General features: G+C 42.7%; 1 protein-coding gene across 1 annotated transcript; it reads right to left on the bottom strand.

Moving 5' to 3' along the window:
• Positions 1 to 483: 483 nt before the first annotated feature.
• On the bottom strand, positions 484 to 12,259 carry TRHR (thyrotropin releasing hormone receptor). Its single transcript, XM_033081763.2, has 3 exons — positions 10,981 to 12,259; positions 2,347 to 2,727; positions 484 to 2,098 (listed from the first exon to the last, which is right to left on the bottom strand). Exons 1-3 carry the CDS (start codon positions 11,773 to 11,775, stop codon positions 2,093 to 2,095), a joined length of 1,182 nt encoding a protein of 393 aa, XP_032937654.1. The 5' UTR covers positions 11,776 to 12,259; the 3' UTR covers positions 484 to 2,092.
• Positions 12,260 to 26,414: the final 14,155 nt, after the last annotated feature.

The raw sequence follows: 26,414 nt of genomic DNA, 5'->3' as shown, positions 1-26,414 counted from the left end.
AGTTTTTCCTTATTATTTCAAAAGCAGTCTGGACATTGCCCTTCCTGTCCTGTGGGAGTTCAGACATCTGCACAGAAATAGACCCCACTGCATGTGCCTGCCTGGTGGCCTGTGCTGCTCAGATAGATAACCTGGCAAGCTGGAAAATGCAGAGGATTTGGGAAAGATTGCAACCTGGCCTGCATGGGTCCCAGTGCTGGCTCTGCTCCAGACAAAGCTCTGTCAGCTTCTGGAATTCTGTCACACCTACACTGCTGGTTAAAACCTCTTTGCTGTTGGTTCCTTCAATGCCCTGCCATCACTCTGCCAGACTGGAAGGTTCCTGGAAAGTGCAGCTCTACAAAAGTAAAACAGGAGTTAAAGCAAGGAGGCAGACAGAGCAGGATACAGGCTGTTTGCAAAATCCCAGAATCACAGAGTAAGGTTGGAAGGGACCACAGTGGGTCATCTGGTCCAACTTCCTGCTCAGGCAGGGTCATCCCAGGGCACATGGCACAGGGCTGAGTCCAGATGGTTCTTGATTATGTCCAGTGAGAGATATTTTTTTTGCTTCCTCCTTGCCATGTAGAGAATGCCCAACAGAGTCCTTTGGATGTAGCAGACACAGGTTCATGGTTTTAAAATTAAAAACTGAGGCCTATCAGGGTATTTTTAGTTCTCTTTAAGTTTGAAAATATGGTTGAATATTAAAGTGGCTTGAATTAGGGAAGAGGCTGTGTAGGCAAAGAATACTGGATAGGAAAACCTCAAAATGCTGTAGAGGCTACCTCTCACCCACACAGGGCAGGTTTGTGACCCTTGGGGGTGGGGCTGTGAAGGGCTGGGAGCTGGACTCGATGATCCTTCTGGGTCCCTTCCAAATCAGCCAATTCTGTGAATCGGGTTTTTTACAGGTTTTTAAATGTCATGTACAAAAGCTGTGCAAAATGTTCATGACAAGCAGGAATACACAGGCACTTTCCTGAGCTTCTGCTGCACAGAAGTGAGAAAATGTATTTGCAGCAAGAACAAGAGCTGGTCTAGAGCAAAGCCAAAGCAATACAGGATATTTTGTCTGCAGCTACACCAGGGAGACTATGGCCCCAGGCTGCTTACCATGGGCCTGTGAGGGAAGAGCAGGGAAGGGGTTGTGCTGGCAAGTAAAAAGCCACAATGACTTCTCTTCTGACAACAATTTATGTCCTAGAGTATTTTAACAGATACTTTTTAAAGTGTCATTTTTCTCTGAATCTTGCTCTTTTCCCCAGATATTATCGATATTAAAGCTCTAAACCCCTTCCAGCACTCTTAGACACAATTGGTATTGAACCAAGATAAAAGGAGCTGGTAAAAGCCTGTTGCATGCTCTTCAATATCTGTCAAGTTCCAACAGGATTCAGTAATAGCTGAGACTTACACTTAAATTGGTACATCTATAAACCTGATTGCTGAAAAAAATAAGATATTTTAAATGACTTAAGGTGCTCTTACTGACTTTTTAATTTGTTTGCTCCCTGCTGCAAATTCATTCCTATTTCATGCTGCTCAAGGTAAAAAATAAACCAAAGAAAGACTTTTTGCTCTTTGCCATCAGATACCTGTTTATTGAAGTGTGCTGTGATGGCTGCAATGAGATTTGCACAGAAGCGGGATGAGGGAGTCATTGGCAGGTAATTACTGCTAGTAGCAGCAATTTTGGCTGCTGTTGGGAGGTCCCCCGGGTACTGCCCGGTGCAGCCACACATTAGAGCAGCTCCTCTCCTCATCTCTCCCCTTCCACTGCCCCACTCTGTGTCCATGGATATGTCCTTGCTCATTCTGAGATCACAGATCACTCTTCAGTTAATGGGAAGAAGGATTTTGGTATTCTACTGAAGCCAGCTCACCTGCTTAAAGTGAGGTTGTGTTAACTACTTAATTCAGTTAGCCTCAATTATACACTCTTTTCACTCCCCGAGATGCTGCTTTTTCTTGTAGAGCAGATGCAGTTATTTAAAGATTTATGGCAGCTTCTGCAAGTCTGCGAGCAGAAAGGTCCTCACAATTCATACAATTGGTGGGAACAGAGCATCCAAACCTCTTGTATGGCTGCATACTCAGAATAAGGTGGGCATCAGGCCTGGAAAATGAGGAAAGAAGAAGCAAACAGAAAAAAAAAAAATTTATACTCCCGTATCATCTGCAAAACCAAATGAAAATTAGTCCCTCCCTGCCATGCCCTACTTGGTGCATGGCCTGTCACTGACAGCCTCTCCCTGCCCTCTGTGGTGCTGCCCCAGCACAGCCCCATGCCCAGCAACATGCTCTGCTTCTGGAGGGCTCCACAGCAGACACTGAAATGTATTAATTGGTATTGAAATGTATTACCTTGGATGACAAACACGTATCACCAATGGACAATTTTGCAGAGGACAGGTAGGTATGGGTAATATCTTCCAGCTCAGTGCTGAAATGATCAGAATCCTTTATGACATTGTAATTTAGGGCCATGCTGTAACTGGCAGGTTTCTTCTCCTGTTTCTGCTGGTAGTTGCACAGTTTCCTGAAGGCTGCTCTGAATTTCTGGGACATGAGATTATAAATTACAGGATTGATGGCACTATTTAAATAAATACAGATTCTGCAAAATAGCAGGAACCAGTTTTCTTGGAAGGGTCTGGAGAGAAAGGAATTGACCACAACCAGGGTGCGGTAGGGCATCCATAGGAATGCAAATAGGATCACAACCACGGCCAGCATCTTGGTAACCTGAGGGAACACAGAGGGAGACACAAGAGAGACACAAGGTCAGTACCCCCTTTGCAATAACACTTAATTCTTACACCTCTGGGGCCAAACCAAAACTCTGGACAGATCCTTCAGTAGGAATTTCTGATGAATATTTGATTCAGTAGGAAAAACAAAAATCTAGTTTCAAATTCTTCCTAGTTTTTGTTGAATTACTCTTTCCAGATAATACCTGAGTAAGGTAACTGTTGTGGACCTTAGACATTTCCACTTCTTGTCCTGGAAGAGGGTGTTGATTCAAATGGAAAAAAAAATGATAGAAAGTATTTTTTTCCAAACACATTAGATGTCTTCCTTTAGATTAGTATAGCCTGTAGAGTACAGTAATTTCACGATTACAAGTTGCACCGGATTATAAGCCGCACGTCACAATACAGGATGTGATAAAAGGTATCTGTTCTATCACCATCTGTTGAGGGTGGGGGCAGTGATCCTTATCTCAACAGCAGATATTCTGCTAATGGGCCATCCGTTGAAATCAGGCAGGGCATTGTTCTTTATCTTTTCACAACCCATCCTTCTTCCAGAGAGTCATTTTCTGCTAATGGCCCATTGAGTCCCACTGTGTGACTGATAAAATTACTGCATCCCATTGGAAGTTGCTCCAGCCAGGGGGAAGAGCCCAACATTTCTTACCAAGATAAAAACAGAGGTTTTGGGACACTAAGGGAGCCCCTTTCTCCACTGGACTCCAGAGGAAAACTGGATTTCTCCACATCACCACTGGACCTTTAGAGGGAAAATGCACCTTGTACAGGAGCACTGCTCCAACTGAATCACATCTGTCACTGCAAGAGGACTGCAACCACCATTTAATGGGACTGCTACCAACACCCTGCCTGACGGGGTGTCAGGTTGTACTCTGACTTTGTCAGGGTTTGGAGTTTGTTCCTTTGTAGTACTATTTCTATTTTAATTTCCCTAGAAGAGAACTGTTATTCCTAATTCCCATATCTTTGCCTGAGAGCCCCTTGATTTCAAAATTATAATAATTTGGGGTGAGGGGATTTGCATTCTCCATTTCAAAGAGAAGTTCCTGCCTTTCTCAGCAGACACCTGTCCTCCAAACAGCAACTTTTCATTCTTTGTCCATATGTAAGCCGCACCTGATTATAAGCCGCACTTTGGGTTCAGACCAAAATTTTAGTCAAAATGGTGTGGCTTATAATCGTGAAATTACTACATGAAAACTTTTTAGGTTATCTGGTTTAACAGTCAGCCTAAAACAATTTCCCACAGCCAAAAATAAGGAAAAAAGAGAACAATAAGATTAATTTATATTCCTCAAATCCTCAATATTTAATTTGACCTTCATTATTTGATGTTTACTCTGAAAAGTCAAATAAAGTTTACAGAACCAGGAAAAAAAGGATTATCAATAAAACTTGATTGTTATAAGAACTTTATCCAGAACTTTATTCTATTATGTAATTTTCTTTTGAAAAAAGAAAATAACAACCTTTGGGAATACCCAGAATAGCTGAAATGAAGTGAACAAGAAATAATAAAAAATTATTTAAACCCACTTTAAAATGAGTCTTTATTTTGTAAATAATTTAATTCCAGTCTAGACAGTATTCAGTTGTCTCTACATTAAAGAAAGTTTAAAAGATATTAGTAAAGAAAGTAGAAAGTACACAGAAATGTGTCATGGGATGCCTCATGGAAGTCAGGAGGTGATTTGGTTACCTGTGTGAAATAGAAAGTATTGGCACACACTTTGGTGAGCTACAACTGCTTCCTTTGATTGTAGCTTGGTAAGTTTCAAGAGGAGATAACTCCACTAAGATCACTCAGAAACACATGCTAGTTTTAGAAGTGGGTTTTAGTTTGAAGTTGTGAATGTATAATTGTCCTGTCTTCTGACCAGATAAGATCATTATATAGAAACCTGCCATCCCATTGCCTAATGAATGTATTTTTTCCTATCTGTCTAGAAAGACACACTTTTAAGCCAGTTTGTTTGGTTTGTTATAGCTATTATAATAAAGAATGTAATGAAAATCAAAGTTACTCTAAAATTTGATGTATCTTTATCTATTTATCAGTTTTCAAATGTATATATTCAAAGGCTGGAATTTTGTTCTCCTTCCCTCAACCTTACTTTTGATTTCTTTACAGCTGTGTTCAGTGGAAGTAAAAAATAAGACTGAGAAATGCTATCTCCTTTTTTGTCACTTGACTGATACATTTCATTATGACTTCTAGACGTTTTTTTTTTCCTAATTTTCTGCGCACAGTCATTGTAATAGAGCAAAATACAAATATGAATGTTCAGGTAACTGAAAGGATGATCTCTGTCTCCACTTCTGAAAGGGCCATTCCTGTGAACATGGTGGCAAGGAGAGAGCTGACCCAGTACTGACCCGCTCTGGCTCTCATCCCTCCAGTTCAGCTCCAGCCTGCGCCTCCAAACAGCAAATCCATTCAGTGCAGAGCAATCATTCACTGTAGAAAATAATCCACATTTAAAGGAAGAAAGCCACCAGTTGTGGAGCCTGGGTGAGCAATGGGACAGAGCCAAACCAACAGATGTATTCCATCAGCTCAGGCATTCAGTGCATAACAGCCTACACAGGCATCAGAGTACTTTGCTACCAGAAGCTCAGCAGGGCACTCCATTATGGTACCTACCAGTCATTAGCAATTTACATTTCTTTCAGGAAAAATTGCTCAGAGGATCATTTGCAGTGTTGCAGCTATCAGCTTGAATCTGGACTAGAAGGAAATTATTCTTACTGTCAAGGAGAGGGTACAGTAATTTCACGAATACAAGCCGCAGCAATTAGACAAAAATTTTGGTGGAAACCCGGAAGTGCGGTTAATATTTGGGTGCGGCTAATCTATGGACAAAAATGTGATATCTGCCCTTACCTAATATCATACCAGACCAGTCCCGAGCCGAAACAGTTTTAAATCCATGGTTTCCCGGTGTTCAGATGATGAACCAATCAGAGAACAGCTTATTGCCTGCCTGTGGATGACGGCTTTACTGAGGGGCGGGGGTTGTTATCGGGGTGAGCTACCTCGGTGAGTTACCTCGGCAGTTTGATAAAAGTGTGTGATATTTCTCTGTACTTTTTAAAGTGTTTTCAGTCTTGTGCAGCTGCGGGACTGGCTGGGCTCGCAGGGAGAGGGAGGGGGGAGCCGCTAGGCTCTCAGGGAGAGGGATGAAGCGGCTGCTCGGCTCGCAGGGAGAGGGCTGGGGGAGTCGCTCGCCATGCTGGGAGAGGGGTAGAGCGGCCGCTCGCCCTGCTGGGAGAGGGGTAGAGCAGCCGCTCGCCGTGCTGGGAGAGGGGTAGAGCAGCCGCTCGCCCTGCTGGGAGAGGGGTAGAACGGCCGCTCGCCGTGCTGGGAGAGGGGTAGAGCAGCCGCTCGTCGTGCTGGGAGAGGGGTAGAGCAGCCGCTCGCCCTGCTGGGAGAGGGGTAGAGCGGCCGCTCGCCCTGCTGGGAGAGGGGTAGAGCGGCCGCTCGCCCTGCTGGGAGAGGGGTAGAGCGGCCGCTCGCCGTGCTGGGAGAGGGGTAGAGCGGCCGCTCGTCGTGCTGGGAGAGGGGTAGAGCGGCCGCTCGTCGTGCTGGGAGAGGGGTAGAGCGGCCGCTCAGCTCGCAGGGAGAGGGGTGGAGGGGGCACTCGCCCGCAGGGCTGAGCGGGGTGTCTGTGCCAGCACGGAGATGTGGCTCCGCTCGGAGCTCAGCTGCCTGCCCGCGTGGCTGAGCAGCTGTTTAAAGGCAACGCAGATCCACTGGGAATGCTCGCAAAATGACCACACTATTGTTCGTGTCTTTTTCGGCTTGTAAATAAAGGGTGCTACTGCAGCTATTGTCTGTGTCTTTTTTCACTTGGAAACAATGTTTCCGAGGTTGGCAGTAAGCCAGTAAGCCCCGGCGATCCCGCGATTGTGTTACTAAATGACGACTTTGTGAAAGTTCGCTGCGAACTAAAGTGCGGCTAATATTCCGGGTGCGGCTTATCTATTAACAAAGACATCAATGTTGTCAACACACCGGATATGCGGCTTATAGTCCGTGCGGCTTGTATTCGTGAATTTACTGTAATTCAGAGTGATTCACTGTAATTCACTGTGCAGCAATGAAAAAAGACTGTTACTTCTCAAGTGACTGTATCCCACATACAGCAAATATATTTATATACATATAATACATATATAATATATAATGTATAATATATATATAATATATATTTTATATATATAGAGAGAGATGAAAATTATTAGCTGAATTAGTGTATATTGGCATTTGGATGTGCATTTTCTTTCTAACACCATAAGCTTCTAATGCTGGAAACTAAGCACTCTGTAGAGCCGGTTTTCATTTTGCTCAGGTCAATGAACCAGCTCGTACTCATATGCCTCCACAGAGTCTACATTCAGTGCAAGAGAAGAAGCAGACCCAATGAGTGGCATCTCTTGATGGTTCAGTCCATGCAGGATAACGAAGAAAATTCACTATAATTTTAAATTGTCTGCAGTTGATATCCTTCCAAAGCTGCCAACCACAAACCTCTCACAAGATCTCTATTGCCTGTCAGAAACTCAGTTTCCTGATCCATCTGACCAGTTGTGGTTGTCTCTGAGGCACATGGGGAGCCCTGAGTTCAGGTAGATTTCTGCTCACTGGTAAATATCCATAAGCTGGCTCTGGAGTGGTTCTTCATGCTCAGCTACCTCAGACCAGGACCTCTGTGCCAATGGCAGCAGCTCCAAAGAGGTGTTCTGGTAAGGATTACCCTATCCCAGCATGGGTTGTCACTCCACTGCAGGGTGAGGCACCACTCAGGGCTTCTGACACAAATTCACCTCAATTTGCTTTATATGTGAACCCATTATCTAAATACATGACTGAGGCCAAAGCTGCATTCTTATCCACGCCAAAAAAAATTGTTTAAAGGAAAGTTTGGTCCTCTTTGTTAAAGTAAAATGCCATACCCTTTTTCAAATCACTTCATAGGAAACAGAACTAAACATATATTTGGAGGAGGCTAATTATTTGACATCAGTGGAGTGCTAAGCAGACAGATTTTAAAAGAACGTGGTTTTTATTCCTTGTAAGAATACACCAAAGCTCCCTGAAAGCAGCAGCCCTACATCCTTAATTCACTGCTTGGGTGAAGGCAAACATAAACTGATTGCTCTTTTCTTGTGCACTGTGTGTCCTATGCTCAGGTTACAAACAATTCTTAGTTAGAGAGATTGAAAACATGGCAAAAAGAGTTTGAGCAATTTCAGCTTAGTGAAAATTTCAAGAGTAGTTTGAATGATAACAAAGTACTTGAGATTGAATATGGTCCTGGCTGCATACAAACATTATTAAGCCCTATCTTTTCATTTCTGAGGATCTTCTAAAAAATATTTAAAATATATTTTACTAAACAGAGTCCCAATATTTTAATTCTGAACCAGTATCCTCCTTTTCCCTCCTACTCCAAAATATTTTCATTCTAAAGAAATGTTTTTATAAAACATTTTCATTATCCTGGTACAAACAGTTTAGTATTGCTTCCTTCTCCTTTGAGTATTAATCTTTCTTACACTGATAGGTAAAAGCAATAGTCACTCTGGTGTTTTAAAGCCATGCAATAACATCTTTCTTTTTGTGCCTGGTTTTGTTCATTGCAACACACAGAGATTGTATATCCCAGTCTATGATTTCATAATTGAAAAGAAGTTGTGCAATGAGGAGGAGGATTAAATAAATAGAAGGATTAATGTCTTGATATACTGACAGCACAAGTTGAAACCAAGTGATAAGATTGAGGATTTCATGTAAGCCATGCAAAACTTATCTTGCACTGCAAGCTGCAATCTGTGCTTGCTTTGCTGAGAGAGAACAGAGGGATTTCTCTGGGGAACAGGCTGCAACACTGCCTCAGAGAGGACTTTCTCTGGGGAGACAATCTACCTGTTACAACTGACCCTGATAGCCATGATGACCTAGATGATTTGGTTGGACTAATCAACTAACTTTGTGAGTTACACATGCTGTTAAGTGAGATGGATTTCAAGTATAAACCGACATGTTTGCTATGTAAGGCTGTATTTATTTTTCTCAGTCCCCTTGATAACTGAGGAAAGTAGGAACTCCTTTGGGGAAAGTATGAAACCTACATGAAAATATGTAATTCAGTATTTATACTATGAATGGAAAAGGAAAAAAATCTGGGACCAGTGTGCTGCAGGACCCACACTGAAATAGAGGAAAAGGGTGAGAAGAAAGGAGTGACAAGAGACAGCCTCTGCAATCTGACTGCAGCTCTGGCCCCACACTGCTGGCTGCTGCAGGGAAGGGACTGAGTGTAGCTTGTGGCTATAACAGTGGGCAATAAATTGGCAATATTAATTATCCCCAAGTCAAGTCTGCACTGCCCATGACAACAGCTGATAATTTTTCTGCCTGTCTTGTCTTGGACCATGAATAGGAGCACTTCCCATTTTCTTCCCCATTCTCAACTGGAGCCAACCCTCCTACAGAAACATGCATACATTTAATTTTATAGAAATATTCTTGGATAAATATGAGAACTGCTACAGAAGTTGGAAATGCACACTACATTTTCAGTCACCTTTTCTACAGGTCACATGCTGGATATTGTACACTACTCAATCCCTGTAATGCAAACACAGATCTGAGAAGACACAGAGTTTCACATTTCAGCAGGACTCACTGTCAGGCCAGACTCTATTGTCAGCTATACATGTCCTTGTCAGCATGGCAGAAAATGTTCCCTTTTGTGTCTTACTAACTGTTGAGATTCTAGATTTTTTTTAATATATACTTGTTGTTTCTCATTTTACACCACTGCCTATCTTTTGCATGCTGCTATTATACAAAAAAATATTACTAATGATGCCACACTATCCTTGCTTTGCTTCCTGTGTTGTACTGTATGCAAATTCTAGCTTTACTTATAATGAAGCCTCATTGCTTTAAGCAATCAGGTTGCTTAGGCTTTTAGAGAAAGTCTGGCTGTCTTTACAAGACATAAAAGATATTACATTATAATCTTCACTTTTTGGTTTCATAATATAACAGTGTCCATATTCATCAGCATTCAGTGTAAAAAATTTATCTTTTTCAAGTGATGTTTATCTTTTTCAAGCACATGTAATCAAGCATAAAGTGATACTGAGAACTCGAAGAGCAGATTATCTTCTTCTACTAATTAAGGGACAAAGAAAACCAACATTAAACACTTCCTATCTGACCATTAACTGTAATTGGTAACCTAATTAAATATAACCTAGCCTACATATTTCTTCTGTGTGTTTCCAAGCATAGCTCTATGCTCTCTGAGGGCTTGGTGCTATAGAAGGAAGCTCAATTAACTCTTGAGGTCTTCACCATCTCTGTGATAAGAGAACATGATCTCTCTCATAAACAGCAGCATTTGATGCAAAATAAGAAGAATATAAAGAATAAGAAGAATATCCCCAGAGCCAGCTGCAAAGGATGCACCCTGTGTTTCCCATCACTGCACCAGCTGTGGTACCTGCTGCACACCTTGTGGTTTACTGCAAATAGCCAGAAATTAATCTACTAACTATATTTCACTGGTATTATTGCACACAACAGCATAGGTATTCAACAATATAAAAAGAAGCTAGTCAAACCTATGACTCAGTTTTGAGCCATCAATACATAAAAATATTTTATGGGAGTCAGAGTAACAAAGATATTTAGCATTTACAAAGCTATTTATATACAGACTTCCTTAAACAGACTTTTCACAGGAGAGTTAGAGACAGGAAAATTTACAGCTTGACTGAATTTGCTGAGTGACATAGTGCCTTAGCTGGGACTCAACCTCAAGTCTCCAAAACTCCCAGGCTAGTTCCTTCCCTTCAAATCTCAAAAATAAGTCATGAGTCACTTTGTATATTTGACAAGATTACTAACAAGTTGTAATATAAAGAAATTGTAATTAAAAATGTTTCATTCATAATTGACACTTCCTAATTGCTTTCTGATATAGGAAATAAAAAACACTGATTCCCTTTTTTTGGTCTGTGCAGTAGATAATAATGTACAGGCAAGAAAAAATACGTATTTTTATGTATGTATGTCTATCACTGATTTTAAACTTGACTACTTAGAAAAAGGAAGAATATATTTTACCTTTTTCCACAGCTCCAGACAAGTGAGCTTTAAAACAAGTGGTTTAGGTTTCAGAAAGCCATTTCAAATAGTTGTTCCTACCTGCCTTCGAGAAGCAATTGTGCTATTGAAACTCCTGTTACCCATCTTGGAATTCACAGGCTTACTTTGGTGAGCCACATCGTTCCTCCAGGTCTTAGAGTTTTCTTTAGGGTCTGAAGGGACAGGGTTCAGGAACAGTATTCTAGCAATCAGACCATAGAGGACAGTTGCCAATACCATTGGCAAAACATAAAATATGCCAAAGTCCATCATGTAGATAGGAGAGTAGTAGCTCCTGGAGACCTTGTAGCCACAGGACACAACAGTAGTCTCTTTGTAGGCTTCTGTATTTAGGTCTAGCAAGAAAAACCAGAGCATACAGTACATGGAGGTGAAAGCCCAAACAAAAATAATGATCTTTTTGGCTCTTGAAAAGGTGCATAGGAATTGAGCTTTGATTGGGTGGCAGATGGCTATGTACCTCTCAATGGTGAAGGCAGCGATGGAGAAAGAAGAAGCGTTGATTCCCAGGTACTGCAGATAAGTGATGCAGAGACACCCGACGTAGCCGTACACCCAGGATCTGTAGAGGCTCTCTGTGATATTGGGGAGTCCTGCAGCCACGAGCACCATGAGATCTGCCACGGCCAGACTCACCAGATAGCAGTTAGTGGGAGTTCTCATGTGCTTGGTTCTGAGCACCACCAAAACCACCATGATGTTGCCCACAATGCCCAGTCCGCAGATGACGAGGACCAAGAGGATGGTAACCACTTGGTATTCGGCTGTAATGATGTCCTGGCTCGATAGTGGCAGCCCAGTCTGGTTCTGCTCTTGTCCTGTGCCATTCTCCATCTCCACCAGCCCACTGCTTCTTCTGCCAAGCACTCTATCTCAGCACCTGCTTGCCATGGTCCCCTGCAACAGGGTCGGTGGAGCAGAGCGGGGCTGAGCTGCAGCCCCAGAACTCTCCATGTGGTCACGGTCCCATTCCTGCTCCGTCCTCCACTGCCCCTGCAGCACCTGGGCTTTCAGTCTTTGTAAAGTCACCTGTCAGATGGGTTGATCCCTGTAAGGCTCCAGGGCACTCGCACAGGCTGCGAGGCTGCTGTCTCACAGCTGGTTGGAGGCGCTGATGAAATCCCAGCTGTGGAGGAGGGAGGTTCGTGCCAGCTGTGGAGGGAGTTCCTGCCAGCTGTGGAGGGAGTTCCTACCAGCTGTGGAGGGAGTTTCGTGCCAGCTGTGGAGGGAGTTCCTGCCAGCTGTGGAGGGAGTTTCGTGCCAGCTGTGGAGGGAGTTCCTGCCAGCTGTGGAGGGAGTTTCCAGCTGCTGAGCCCTGCCGGCTCCGGCAGCGCCGCGCCCCGAGGTGGGGACAGCACGGGAGGGGAAACCACACGGCTTTGGGAGGCTTTCTGCTTTTTCTCTCCCTCTCTGCTCTCAGACAGCTGTCATGACAGCATCGATCTAATTGATCCACACCGGCAGACAAAGGAGAGCTGACTGACAGCAAAATTCTGACTGCCCCCATGCCATTGTGAAAATAAGGGCGATTTACTCCTGCTTTGCGAGGAGCTGTGATAGTCCCTTCCGCACTTCACAGAGGCAAATGCATCCCAGCTTTTGAAAACGGCAGGTGAAAAAGGTAGGGGTTTTATTCACTTAATAGGAAACTCTGTTCAAAACCTCTATCGCTACAGCTGTCATCACTCCTGAGTCCTTTCAACTCTTTCTTTGAATTGCAGCAGAGCAGCAATAAAACGATCTCAACACAAATTGGTTCTTAACGAGACCAGTCACACACATGTGCACCTGTGCATGCACACAACACACAGTGGCACTAATTATTAATACCACTCTTTCCTCAGTGTAGAGTCTCCTCCGGCTGAAAATCTCCTCCGGTCAGTCAGGCTGTGTAAAACCAGAGACAAATCAAAGACTGGTGGAAATGACTGTTTTGAGCAGAGCAAATGAAGCCCTGCCAATTCAGCAGCCCAGGCACCTGGAGAGTGCCCTTTCCAGTCTCACTTGTTATCTAAATGCCTTAGTGAGAGAAAAAACAGCAAAGTGAAAGTGCCCTTGTCAGCTCCCAATCACAGTCCCTCAGCCCACCATTTCTCCTTATACTATTGTGTTAAAAGTTTGAAGAGAAAACTTGTTTTAAAATCCCATATTTTTCTGCATTTTGGTCAATTGTTTTTTGCTCTTTGCTCAGGAAAGGTTCAACAAAATAAACAACTGAGGAAAGGCATCTTGGATTTCAAAATAGACTGTAGTGTTTAGTACTGAAACATGTTTGCAAAACTAGGATTTTAAGTAGACTTAAATCACAGGTGGTGAAAAAAAAAGAGTCTATCACCTGAATCAGAGCTGAAAATCACTCAGTTCCAGAGGTTTGAAGCCACTCAGTTAAGTTTTCCAGTCATTTTTTTCCATTTGCTTTTTCACATTCCTGTTGTGATCACATACTTTTTTATCTGTAGATCCAAAAATACTTAACGAAGTAAAGCAAATATAATTTTTCCTGTTTAATAGATTAAGAAACAGGGGTGAAAATAATTAGATTGTTTTGCCAGTGGTCTTGCAGTGGCTTGTGGAAAAATGCAGGTTGCTGATTACAGTAAATTCACGAATACAAGCCGCACTGATTATAAGCCGCATCTCTGGGTGTTGGCAAACATTTCAGTTTTTGTCCATAGATAAGCCGCACCCGAATATAAGCCGCTTTGTCGTTCGCAGCGAGGACCTGCGTGCAATTAGTAACAGAGCCACGGCAGGGCGGGGTTTACTGGCTGAGCTAAGGCTGTGCAGGCTCGGCCCGCTAGGGGCCGCTGACGGGGCCAGGTGGTCAAGCACGGTGCTGCAGCTCGGGGCCGGCCGCCGCTGCCACTGGGCTCGGTCACCCCGGGTCGGCGCTGCCCCGCGGTGGCAGGCAGGGACGGAGCTTCCCCCGCTCCTACGGCAGCGGCGGCGGGCGGGGAGGGAGCTTTCCCGCGCCCGTGGCGCCGGCGGCGGGCAGGGACGGAGTTTCCCCGCTCCTGCCGCGGCGGCGGCGGGCGGGGACAAAGCACCCCGTCGGCTCCCCGAGCCACGGCAATGGCAGCGCGGGGCTCCTGTTAGCTCCCCGGGCCACAGCAATGGCGGCGCGCGCTTCCCCCCCCTCCCCAGGCTGCAGCAATGGCAGCGCGGGCTTCCCCCCCCCTCCCCGGGCCCCGGTAGGGGCGGCCCGGGTCCCCCCTCTCCTCCCCGGGCCGCAGCAATGGCGGCGCCGGGCCCCCCCCCGTCTCTCCCCTGGGCTGTGGCAGAGGAGGAAAGAGAGCTCTCCCGCCTCTCTCCCCGCCCCCCGTGCTGCCTGCAGGGAGCCAGGCTCCACCCACGGTGCAACAAAGTAGCGATTTGTAACAATCGCAAAATGCCGACTTTGCAGCTGCTCGGCTCAGCACTCTGGCAGGCACTTCTGAGGTTGTATTAGCCGCTCCTGATTATTAGCCGCATTTCCGGTTTAGGAGCAAAATCTTAGTCAAATTGGTGCGGCTTGTATTCGTGAAATTACTGTACTTGACCAACAGTGTATCAGCAGAAACATGCAATCTTGATTGTCCTCCATACCATCTGAAGATCCTGTTATTTTAGACACAGCTAAAAAAACCCGTCAGAACAAATGTAATGCTTGGGTATCATAAAAAATATTCCTTCCAACCCCTTTACACTCCACAACATTATGTCCTTCAAAATGGACAGATTTCCCCTTAGGAAAATGCTTTTAAAGCTGTTTGACTATAGTGGGGGTAGCCCCAGATGTTCAAGCCCATAGCATAAAATGCACCAGGAGAGAGCCCAGGACTGAGAGATCACAGAGTCAGTGTTAGCACTTAGGGACCCAGCAGGGATCAAACCCACAGGGCACTGAATCAAAGATCCAAACCAGGAAACTGAGTGAGATGGCACTGTGGATAAACTCCTCAGTCCTCAGGGACATCAGCTGAATTAAAAGTTTTTGGCACCTCCATAGAGTGAAGTGTCTTTGGGGGGTCACTGATGCCTTTCTGCCACACCATCACACCATGGAGCCTTGCTGCTCATGTTTCTGTGTATCCTGCTAGCTGATGTGGGCAACATGTACGTTCTGATTTGGCCTGAGAATGAGCACCTCTGAGAGCATGTGTGTGTTTGCAGTGCAGGAACTAATGGCTGAGGACATGGCATGCAGAGAAGCTGGGGAATGTTTGAAAGGCCAGGACTTTGAAGTGAATATTGGAGCTCTGGAAGATGTGCAAAACATATATTATCTGATGCTTACCTCATTCTTTTGCATCTGCTACTGGTCTGTGTCAGAGATAGGATGGACTGTACTGTCTTGGTCACTTTTTATGACTTTTTATCAAGTGTTGCATTCTAGTAGTGTAAAATGTACAGAGTTGTCACTGTATGGCTATAATGGAAGTAAATCTACAGTAGGCATTCAGAGGATTTTATAAAAAATCAAAATTTTAAGTATTTTATAAAAATATTTTATTAAAATACTGTTAGTATTAACATAATGAAACATTAATATACTATCAGGATTAACATAATGAAACATTTCCCTTTTCTTTTCATAAAATACTTCCACAAACTACAATGTTTCCGTAAAACCTGCAGTAACTGCAGAAGGAATTTCAAAACTGGAAAGACATATTCTGTGTAATTAGAGCATCTGGTGCTGTGGATTTCACTGAAACATCACATGCACTTCGCCTGGTACACTCAAATTATCTTTTCAACATGATTATCAGTCAGAGATCAGATACTGAATCTGGGAACCAGTAAAAGACCAGTCTTTTCTCCCAGCTGATGTTGTGTTAATGCAATTCTCAAAATATGCTGGCTAGTTTCAAAAGCAGTTCAGCATGAATACATGCAGGCCCAGCAGCTGTGCCAGGGAAATTCTGACAGCAGATGGACCAGAGATTGCTGTGAAACTTTTACTGCATATCTGTTACTCCATTTTATACCTGTACCTGTCGGTCCAGCACCAGCTGACGTTGCATGCAGAAATGAGGACAGACGCAGTTTGCAAGTCAACAACAAGTACAAAAACAAGCCCTGGAAATGTGCTCACTTTTGCCACAGCATTGCTGTTAGTACAGCTATTGAGGTAGGAGGGAAAGGGGAAGGCATGTTGATACCACCTGTCTACCTACACTTGAGCCAACAGTATCCTTGTCCAAATTGTTTTCCCATTTGTCTCAATTAAAATGTGTCTCTGCTCACTTGAGTCACAACTAACCCATAACAAACTGTCTGATAATGTTAAGTGTACATTGAGGTGGAACAGTGAATCATTACAAACAGTTTACTCCACTAATTATAAATTATTCTCAGTTCTGTTTTTCTAACTCCGATCACTTCCCCAGTGGGCCTTTAATATTTTGATAAACAATTCCCAGAAAAAGGCAATTTCATAGTCTATTACCTCCTGTACTCAGGGTTCATAAAAAATCACAGCTAAGTTGGATTTTTTACTCTTTGTCCACCTCTAATGGAGCACAGAACATTTGCTTCTGTACAAATATTTCCAAAGCTGCATTTTTTGAGAACAGAAGCCATCACTGGTAATTGCTTTATTGCCATCCTGAGGCTGGCTTTTAAATTTTGTAACAAGCTACTGGCATGATCAGCTCCAAATGTGTTTGGGAGATTTACACTTGGTTAAATACTGTAGCAACTGTGGTCAACTAGAATTCATTGTCCTGCACCTGCTGTGCCACATAGCTGTGTTTTTGTGCTGATATAGAGAACCCACAGAGAAGTCTTTGGTTTGGGGGAGAAACCTGCACCTGGAAAAGCCTTTTGTAAGTAAAGATTGTGAGGGAACCAAACCATCTTCTGTGAGATAAATCTCATTACTCAAGGCAGGGATCCTTCTTTCTAACTTAATTTTTGTTGCCTGTCAATGGAGAACACCGAACTACTGCAGCAATCCTGGGTGGGTTTTCCAAACATGCCTAAGTATGCTATTTGATTTAAGGGCTTTTGATCTTCATGAGAGTCTAAATCGTATCTCAAAGGTGAGGGGGTTTGTATCATATTTCTTTTATTTTAGTCTTCATCGTGGACTGATATTGGCTCAAGGCAAGTGCTAAGGAATCTTTAATCTACTTGTGCTGAAAACACAGCTTTTACACAAAGTTTGAAAAATGGATTTAAGTAATCATCTGGGTCACAAGGGAATTTGGTTTCTCTCTTGCCTGTCAGCAAGGTCACTGGATATTGTTGTTTGTTGAGGCAGATCTGGGATCATGTGGCAAAGGAGGCTGGAAGAACTTTGAGAGGGCTGCTCTTTTTTCCCACTAATTTCTATTAACTTGGATGGGGATAAAGTGTACAAGAGCCTTAGGAAGGAGCAGGAAATTTCCCAGAATAAATATGGAATGATCATCCAAAACAAAATTTAAAAATGGGTGAGGAAGACTGTTTATGGTTGGTTTTTTTTATTGCTTAATTATTTGCATTCCCTTCACTTGTTAAAGGACAATCAGCAAAGCTGTAATTACCACTGAAAGGTGATCTGAAAAAAGAGGAGGTGTAGTTCAATAGGGAAAACACAAAATGGTTCACTTTGGCAAGTGAGTACCCAGTTCTGCAGAAGCTTGTCATCTGACCCTAAGCCATGCAACCATCAGTATAAATGTTGATGAGAAGCTGGTGTGAAATCCAACTTCCATCCAAAGTGTACCAGCAGAAGCTGGGCATTCTTCTACTTTATATCAAGTCTTTAATCCTTTAAAGACAACTATTAATGCTATTTGATAATGCATAATTTTAGAGAAGAAAACATATACTGTCAAAGTCTGCTTTATTTCATATATGCACTTTGAGTTAAAATTGTTGCCCTTATTTTAAAAAAATACCATGCAGAGTCTTCTGTGGTTATGGAAAAATTTTAGATTATAATTCCAAATTCTTAATAAAAACAAAATTATTTTAAATTGATGCTGGAATCTTTAAAGTTCAGATTCTATGAGCACACTATGCTATGGACATTTACACCAATTGCCTATACAAGAGATACAATATTTGAAATGAAAAACATGACTACCTAAAAGATCAAAGCAGAGCTCTTGTCTTTGGTTGTCATGAGTTTTAGATCTCACAGATCCTACAGTTTTACTTCAAGGACAGAACTTCCTAGTTCCTATGTAAAACCAATTTTCTGTCATCTGTTTGTGTCTCTAGAGAGATTCAAGACAGAAGAATAAATAGTAATTATACCATGACCCTGAATAGAGGTTTTTCATAGAGAATATAGTTGCTTGTCTATTATTCTAGGGGATAAAGAAATGAATGATCAGACAGAATTTCAGGATATGAATTTAAATTTGTAGTAGAAAAAATTGTCATAATTCAGCACAATACTAGCTTTTTATTCTCAGAAGAAATGCAACATAAGGATATTAATTTACTCATTAAGATACTATATTTTTGATAATCTTTAATATAAATTCTTCCTAGCTGTAAAAATTACTCATCTCACCTGAGTAGTGACCACTCACAGGCAGTTTGGCACATCTGTAATGAGCTTCTCTGTGGGTTCAGCATTGTACCTTGATTTCTTGCACACATCACTTCCATTGGTAGATGGATGCCTTGCTGGAAGGGCACAGAACTACTCCCATAGCTGAGTAAAGTGATCTCTAAGAAGGTTTTGTGTAGAAACAAATATAACCAGGATGACTGAAACAACTTCCACATTTTTTTTCAATCCTAGTAAAGTACTTTTGTTGGGAAGAAAAAGAAAAATCCGGAGTTGCATATTGTCATTTCAAAATGTTGAAGACTTTTTAGTAATTCAGAAAAGAATCATGTTCCACAGTTGAAAATGTAAATATATTTGTTCATAACTTCTGAGCTTCACAAAAGTTTTGAAAACAGTTGGTTTTATTTTACTTCAGTTAATCTTTCTGGGCATGTTTGCCCTTTAATGCAAACAGTGAATCACAAAACCATTTACATTTAAAAGTAGAACAAACAGAACTGGAAATGCAGTAGAGTAGAGCCAGAAAGTGGTTGTTAGAATTAGGATGAATCCATGGCAAAAGATGCAGGAATGCCTTCTTTTGGGCCCATACCAAATAAGAACTTAGCTCGTTCATTCTCATTCCAGCATGAGAGGGGATTGAGGCTTGTGCCCCTTCTGTTCTTTTGTTCAATCTCAGTAATTCTCAGAGGTTTTAATGAACTTCTGATGCATTTGACAGACAGGTTATCAGTCTCAAATACATAACGGCTGGCAAATATTACAAGTATGTACATAAAGGACAGAAGGTTACAGATATACCTGGAATGGTGCAAATTTGGAGTAAGGGCAACAGAAAACAAATACAGGGAAAAAAACATTACACAAATAATAAAAATATAGGAGAAACTTGGACCAGAATTCATGCCTTGCTAGACACCAGAGAATTTGCCCAAAATATGTATTTCTGCATTTCAGCTACTTTTTTCTGCTGCTGTGACAGCTGCTCCCTTGATTTTGTAAGTGTAGGTTTGATAAATATAATGAGATGTGCAATGTTAAGGGCAATGCAGTGACTTATCCATGTGAAACAGATAATTAAAACCACCAGAATTATATCAGCTGATCAGAGGAAAATATGACTGAAGTTATTAATTAGAGATCAGCAAATAGGTCTGAATCAAAACCTACACCAGCAGTAATTCTCTGGGATAAAGCAGAAGAAATGTTGTTTCTTTCCTGGAGATGTGATTTTGTTCTCTTTTAATCTTTAATTTCTTAGAATGCAGCAGTGCAAAAAATGGCAAGTTTGGTCCTTTTGGACTTCGTTCATTTCTGCTGTAACTGTATATTGGGAATGAGCAATGAACATGTAGCTAACATATGAAAATAGCTTTAATTCATTGTATTACACTGCTATAATAATGTTCTTTATCCAAAGTAAATAACTTCATTAGGAGAATGCAAGACCTCCATTTTTGGATATATTGGATATATCTATATACATTATTAATTAATTTTTAAAGATTGGTATGTTAATTTACCAGACTGTAAAAACACATTTTTGTTAATGGATATCACAGTTTGAAAGACAATTTCCTAGCACTCACAGCTCTTTCCCTCTGCTCTCCCCCTCTCTCATCCTTCTTTCTCCATAAACCCCTTTTCGACTGTGCATGGTGCAACACACAATTCCATGAGGTTTTTCCCCTTGCCCTTATCTCTATAGGCCTGTTACATTTTGTGAACATTTTTCATGAACACCTTGGCAGGGGGGATCAGAGACGCGTTCTCAGCTGGAGATGTGTCCCTCTCCTCCAGCTGCCATGGTTTCACCCACACTACTCCATCAACCCCCCGATGTGACACGGTCAAAGTTGTCACAGGCACATGGGGTGCTCACCTATTCGGCTGCAAAGCTGGAGACAGTGCAAACAGTGGGCAGAAAACCTGAGCTGACTTCAGCCGGGTATCACCCCGTGGAGGTTTAGCTGACTGAAGTGCTCTCCCTTTTGTTTCCAAAGCGATCAGTCGCACAGTGGGGTGTTGTAGCAGAGGTGTAGCTTTAAACCCATCTACACACAAGGTAAATACAAGGCAGAAAACATTTCAAATGGGACAGAAAGTGAAGAAAGGCTTATCCAGAGCTCAGTCACTGAAACGAATGAGCATCAGTGCAATCCCTAGCAGCCATTCCAGTAATTTTATAATGTAGGGAGATTTGAGAGTTCAGTGGAGCTGCTCCTCACTAATTTCTTGTTATCTTTTGCTTTTATCTTCAAGGTGAACTGCCAGACTCAGCTGTCATGTGTTAGCTGTTACCAGAAAGATTTATATTAGAACCACAGACAAAAATCAACTCTCCGTAAATACAAACAGGGCGGTAACAGGGAATCACAGACTCGCCCTGATGCTGCCTTGTACACACATGCTTGCCTGTGCACATTTGATGAATGAGGTCATGAGAGCATGCAAATAGCAGTTCCTACTATTTGCCAATATCTTGGGAGAGTGAACGGCTTTACTGAGAAAAAGCAACCATCAAGAACAGGTTCAGAAGGTATGACATAACACAGAAGGGATGCTTCACACTGCAGATTGTTACTTCATGTGTGGAGTCTAAAAGGGTTAATACTGCTCCTGGGGACAGAGAGAAAGATGGGAATGGAATAAAACAAGAAAGAAGGACACAAAAACCAGTGAATGAGGACACAAGTAGCGGTGATAGTGGATCTAATAGTCTGAAAGAAATTATAATCTTGTGCCTGGCTGATTATCTAAATTGCTGGCAGAGCACCAGCACAGGCTTTTACTGTAGAGTCCGGTGTGAAGCCCAGCAGAAGCCCTTGGAGCAGGGGTGGGAAGCATCCTGATCACCCCATCATGCCAGAGACTCCAGTTCTCTTGTGCTTATAAATGATCCAGCACTCCATCTCCTCCTTCTTTTCCTCTCCCTGGCCCTCGAGGAAATCTGGAATTGTTTTACAGATGGAAAGGACTGCAGGAGGAGGTGCTTTGCTCCACACCCTGCTCATGCCTGCCTGCTCCGGGCTGCAAGCTGGCAGTGTGGGAAACAGTGGTGACAGAGTGTGGGACACACTGGGGACACAGTGTGGACCACAGTGGGGACAGAGTGAGGGACAGAGTGAAGGACACAGTGGGAACACAGTGGGGGCACATTTGGGACACAGGGCACAGCTGTCCCCTGGGTGCAGCCCACAAGTGCCACCCCTCACCTGGTTCCCCCGGACACCTCAGTCTGACATCAGCTGCTAAGGCAACTTCCAGAAACAGCCTGGCTGTTCCGGGGGATCCTTGCTTCCTCCTGCAGAAGGCTTTGAACAGCAGTAGAAGGGGATGCTAAATAAGGGAAGGGGGTGCTAAGGAAAGCTGAGGGAAAAGGATGTGGGGGATAAGCAGCAGGGAAGGAAATACAGGTGAATGCTATTTTTAAAGAGCTATGGGAGGGTTAAGAAAGCCACATAACTCAAAAAATAAATCGGGAAAAGACAAAGAAAAAAAACCCCACCACTAGCCTTGCCTCATACACATAAAAACACAACCCCCGTCCCCCCCAAACAATGAAAACAAACAAACAAAAAGAAAAAAGAACAAAAGGTTAACTTGGCTTGGGACAGGGTCTTGACAGCAGCACTGGAAGGAGACCAAGCTATGGGTGAAGTCAAGGAGAGAGTACTTTCTTGCTGATTTGCTGTACAGAACAAAACCAGCAAGACCTCCCAAGGGTCTCCCAGAGACTATTTCCTTCCCCCTGCTCACCCCATCCATATTTGCAGACCCAGCCCCTTCAGAGAGGATGATGGAGAAAGATCTGGAAGTCTGATGAACCTCAAGAAACAGCCCACTGCCATGTGGAGGTCAATCCTCAGCATTCCACCTGAAATGAAGAGATGGAAGTTCTGTTCCTCAAAATCAATAGTAATCAATAGTGGTAATTGGTGAGGTTGGGCTGTTTATCCACTGTAACACCGCACTTCAGGTTCCATGGAAAACTGCTTGGATGACTGGTTGGGAGACTCTGGAGGTTTTCAGAACTTGCCTAGGCAAAGCCCTGAGCAGCCTGATCCCCCTGTGAATGCTTTGCTTAGGAGGCTGTGCTAGATGGTTTCCAGAGGTGGTTTCCCACCTGCTGGTTCCATGGCTCTACAGGGAGATGCTGTCAAAGACTGTGGTGTACTCCTGGCACCCAAGGAGTGGGAGGCTGTGCAGAACCTGCATTTGCCTGCAGAACAGGTTGGAGCAGGTCTGAATCCACTACATGTATAGTGGGAAGTCTGACATAGCAGAGCAGCACAAGCAGAGTGGTAAGGTTTTTCATAAATCTGGATGGATAAACTTCTGGGGTTTTGTCAGTCTCTTATTATTTTTCATGTAATTGCCAAGAAACAGTTAAGTCACAGCTTGATGACAAGGCTTGGTCATTTTTAAAAAACATGCTACCTTAGCAAATCAGTTAAGTGACATCCCTGTTCACACACACACAAGATGCAAGGACCATGGAAAATGACATTCAACAAGAAAAACTACCTTTACCTAACACAAACCACAAAATGTGAAATATAGTTCATATAAACAGGCAGTTCAGAAACCCAGAACTTAAACAAAATATGTCTCAGAATAAGCATTGCTAAGAGGTGATAATTTGTGACTGTTGGCCCCACAAGTCATTGATTGCACAGCTAACCCTGAGATGAAGCAGCAGCAAAAATGCTGAGGTGCAATGTGAGTTGTATATATTTATGTCTTCATTTAACACCCCAAGAAACAAAGCTCTGTTAGCCAATTTTGAACAGCTCTTGTGACTCTTATCATCACACTCATAAAACTGGACAACACAAAGACATGAGCCCTAAAATGTGTTTGGGTTTATTTGTTTATTTGTTTATTTGTTTATTTGTTTATTTGTTTGGTTTAGGGTTTTTGTGGGTTTTTTGGTTTGGTTTTTTTTGTTTGGTTTCTTGTTTTGTTTTTGTTTGTTTTTTCTTTTTCTTTAGCATGAACTAAAATAGTATTTTTTTCAAGCTGTCACATATTCAATTTTTCAACCAGCTTGTTAGTTGTCATGGCCATTTGCAATCATAGGAGTTGTTGGTCTTCCTTCGCATTTTACACCATTGCAAAGGTTATTAAGGAAAAATATACAGTCCTTTAATTTACTGTAATACTTTTTGATGGAATCAGCTCATAAAGGTGGTAGGAAACATTGAAATGGCTGCATAAACTAGCATTGCACTTGAGTTTGAGGAGAGGTGGTATAAACACCATTTATTAAAAAGGGGAGGGGTCATAGAGCTCTTTGGAGGGAACAGCACCAACAATGTAAAACAGAGGATGAATATAAAAGCAGTATTAAACCAACATCGAAGGTCCCGAGGCCCCAGATATTAAAAATTAAGTTTAAAAATTAGGATGGTTAAATATATGCATTTAGCTGGATCAGTACTCGGCTGCATGTTGCAATGAAAATACGTCAAGTCAGACTTAACAACATTCTAAGGCTCGTGGTTTTTAATTCAATGCTGAGCACATCCCTTTGTGCTCTGACGACAAGAGTCCTCATTTTTAAACTTCTTTTGAAAAACCAGGGAGGGAGAAAGCTTCCATCCTTACAAATGTATCTGGAAAAGGTACTGCTACCCTAGCAACAGATACTGTTTCAAAGCAAATAAGCTATTTGTCTGGTACATATCCATCAAAAGACGTCTGCAAACATGATGAATTCAGATAAGAAGAATGGGCATTCATAGCACACACTGAACAAAGTGTTTCTTCATGTCTCCATGTCTGTCAGTATATACTGAGTGTCATTTGGGATTCACTATTATTTGATGTCTTACCATTACAAATAGGTGTCCAAACTAAATAAAAGCCAAATACAACACAGACTAAATTAGATCAAATCAATCTCATTTTACATCCATTTACTGCTCACATTTTCCTGGGGAAATTACAGTTAGCCCAAATCCTGTGCAAAGGACTTTTAATTGAAAAAAAAAAAAAAGGAAATTATATCCTAGAATATCAACACTTTAAAATACAGCCTAATTTTTAAAAAAGGCTTTTTTTTACTGCCTTGCTGGAAGCAGGGTGGAAAACTAATTAAGTGATTCACCCTGATACTTGAACAGTGGGTATGCTCTGTGGATGGAAAGCACATAAAAAAGATCACAGTTTGTCTCAGCATGTACTCCCAACTCAGCAGGTTGTACAGGTGTATTTCTTGTTGACCATTCCAGCTCTGACACCACAGTTTTGAGTCATGATCTTTTATAGGATGGCAATTTTAATGTATGAGTAACTGGGGAAGTGCATTTTGAATTGCCTGTCCTGTCACAGCTTCATTACACAAGGAGGGCATGTGCAGCCACAGCCTTTTGTGTTGACAAGTGCCCAGAAAGTCCAATTCAGCTGGAGATGCTTAGTCTTGAGAAAGTAACAAAATAGTGACTTCTTTGAAATGTGGGACTGCTGGATGGTATCTGTTGGTTGGAGAGCTGGTTGCTAATTATTTCAATTAATTTTATATCATGCCTGGGAAAATTATTTCTTTCATAATGAAAGCCTGTCTGCTTCAGAGGTTGCGGCTTGTTTCTCTAAGCCTTGTTTTCCTGTTTCACTTGCCTGCAATGACTGCTTGCAATCTGGGTATGTCAGCCCACAATTTCTGTGGGAAAACCAGTGTCTCAAAGTGGTTTTGCATTTCCATGTACATCAGAAGAAGCACAGAGTGGCAAACCATGCCAAAACAGCAGCTATTGCTGGGCAGAGCTGGGACATTTCTAATCTCACTTTACCTGTCCTTTTCACTATTTGTTATAAAGCCTCAAAATGGGCAAGTTATGCTGAGAGCATGTACAGCCTGTTCTTTTTACAGATTTTAAAGACATTTTTTCTTGGATGGCTCTTCTTTATTACTCTTTTTTGGTCACGATCCTGTTTCTACACAGACTAGACCCAAAATGAGGGAGCTTTCATCATTGACTCAAGAAGACATCAAATCAGATCCTGACTGTGCAAAAAGACAAAGAAAGACTTTCTATCCTGTTATTCTTTGGCATGAGAAATATTTTCTTTCTAACTGGACTGCTCTTATATCATTGTCATATATTCTCTTATGCTGCTATTGCAGTCACAATTTGTTTCCCATCTTTTGCTTTCTGACAGCCATAAAAAGCCTAGAATATTTTGTCAGATATCTTCTCTAGGAGGTCAAACCCCATCCAGTTTGGGCACTGTAAAATTCCATGTAGGATAACTGATTTTCATGAAGATAGAAAGAAGGAATTAATGTGTACTGCTTTTTGTACAACGTCAATGATTATGTATGGATGCTCTTTTAAAATGAATTGTTTATGCTGAGCTTTTTTCTTTCCACATAGTGAACTCCATCTGAGACAGGTCAAATAATCACCCTGACAACACAGTATTAATGGCCAAATCATTCTATCACAGCTGAAATTATGTTAATACATACAGCTAAGGCACATGGAGGCTGTGTGGATTTTCTAATTTCACGATTATAAGCCGCACCATTTTGACTAAAATTTTGCTCCCATCCCGGAAACGCGGCTTACACTCAGGAGTGGCTAATATGTGAATAACTTTCTGACATTTACAACCCCGGAAGTGCCAGCTAGGGTGCCGAGCCGAGCATCTGCCAGTAAAACCCAGGATTTCGTGATTGTTACAAATTGGTTACTCCGTTGCGCAGTGGGTGGGGCCAGCTCAGTGCTGGCAGCGCGGGGGGGAAGGTGGGGACTTCCTCCTTCAGGCAGCGCAGCCCAGGGGAGAGGCGGGGGGGGGCTCCATGCCGGCAGCGCGGGGTGGGGAGGGAGGCGGGGCTCCGTGCTGCCATCCCTGTGGCCTGTGGGGGAAGCAGGGGGCTCCCGCCCCTGCCTACCGCCGCGGGAGCCAGGGGGGTTCCTTCCTCTCCTGCCACCGCCGCTGCAGGAGCAGGCAGGCTCCTTCCCCTCCTGCT

This window comes from Catharus ustulatus, chromosome 1, assembly GCF_009819885.2.
Source record: "Catharus ustulatus isolate bCatUst1 chromosome 1, bCatUst1.pri.v2, whole genome shotgun sequence".
Lineage (NCBI taxonomy): Eukaryota > Metazoa > Chordata > Aves > Passeriformes > Turdidae > Catharus > Catharus ustulatus.
This window is presented reverse-complemented; position numbering and strand designations above follow the sequence as displayed.

Bases quoted from the DNA above. Each gene is read 5' to 3' on its own strand.
- TRHR (XM_033081763.2), bottom strand. From the start codon at position 11,775: ATGGAGAATGGCACAGGACAAGAGCAGAACCAGACTGGGCTGCCACTA. The intron at 2,728-10,980 runs GTAGGAACAACT...GTGTTCCCTCAG, and splicing joins CAATTGCTTCTCGAAGGCAG to GTTACCAAGATGCTGGCCGT.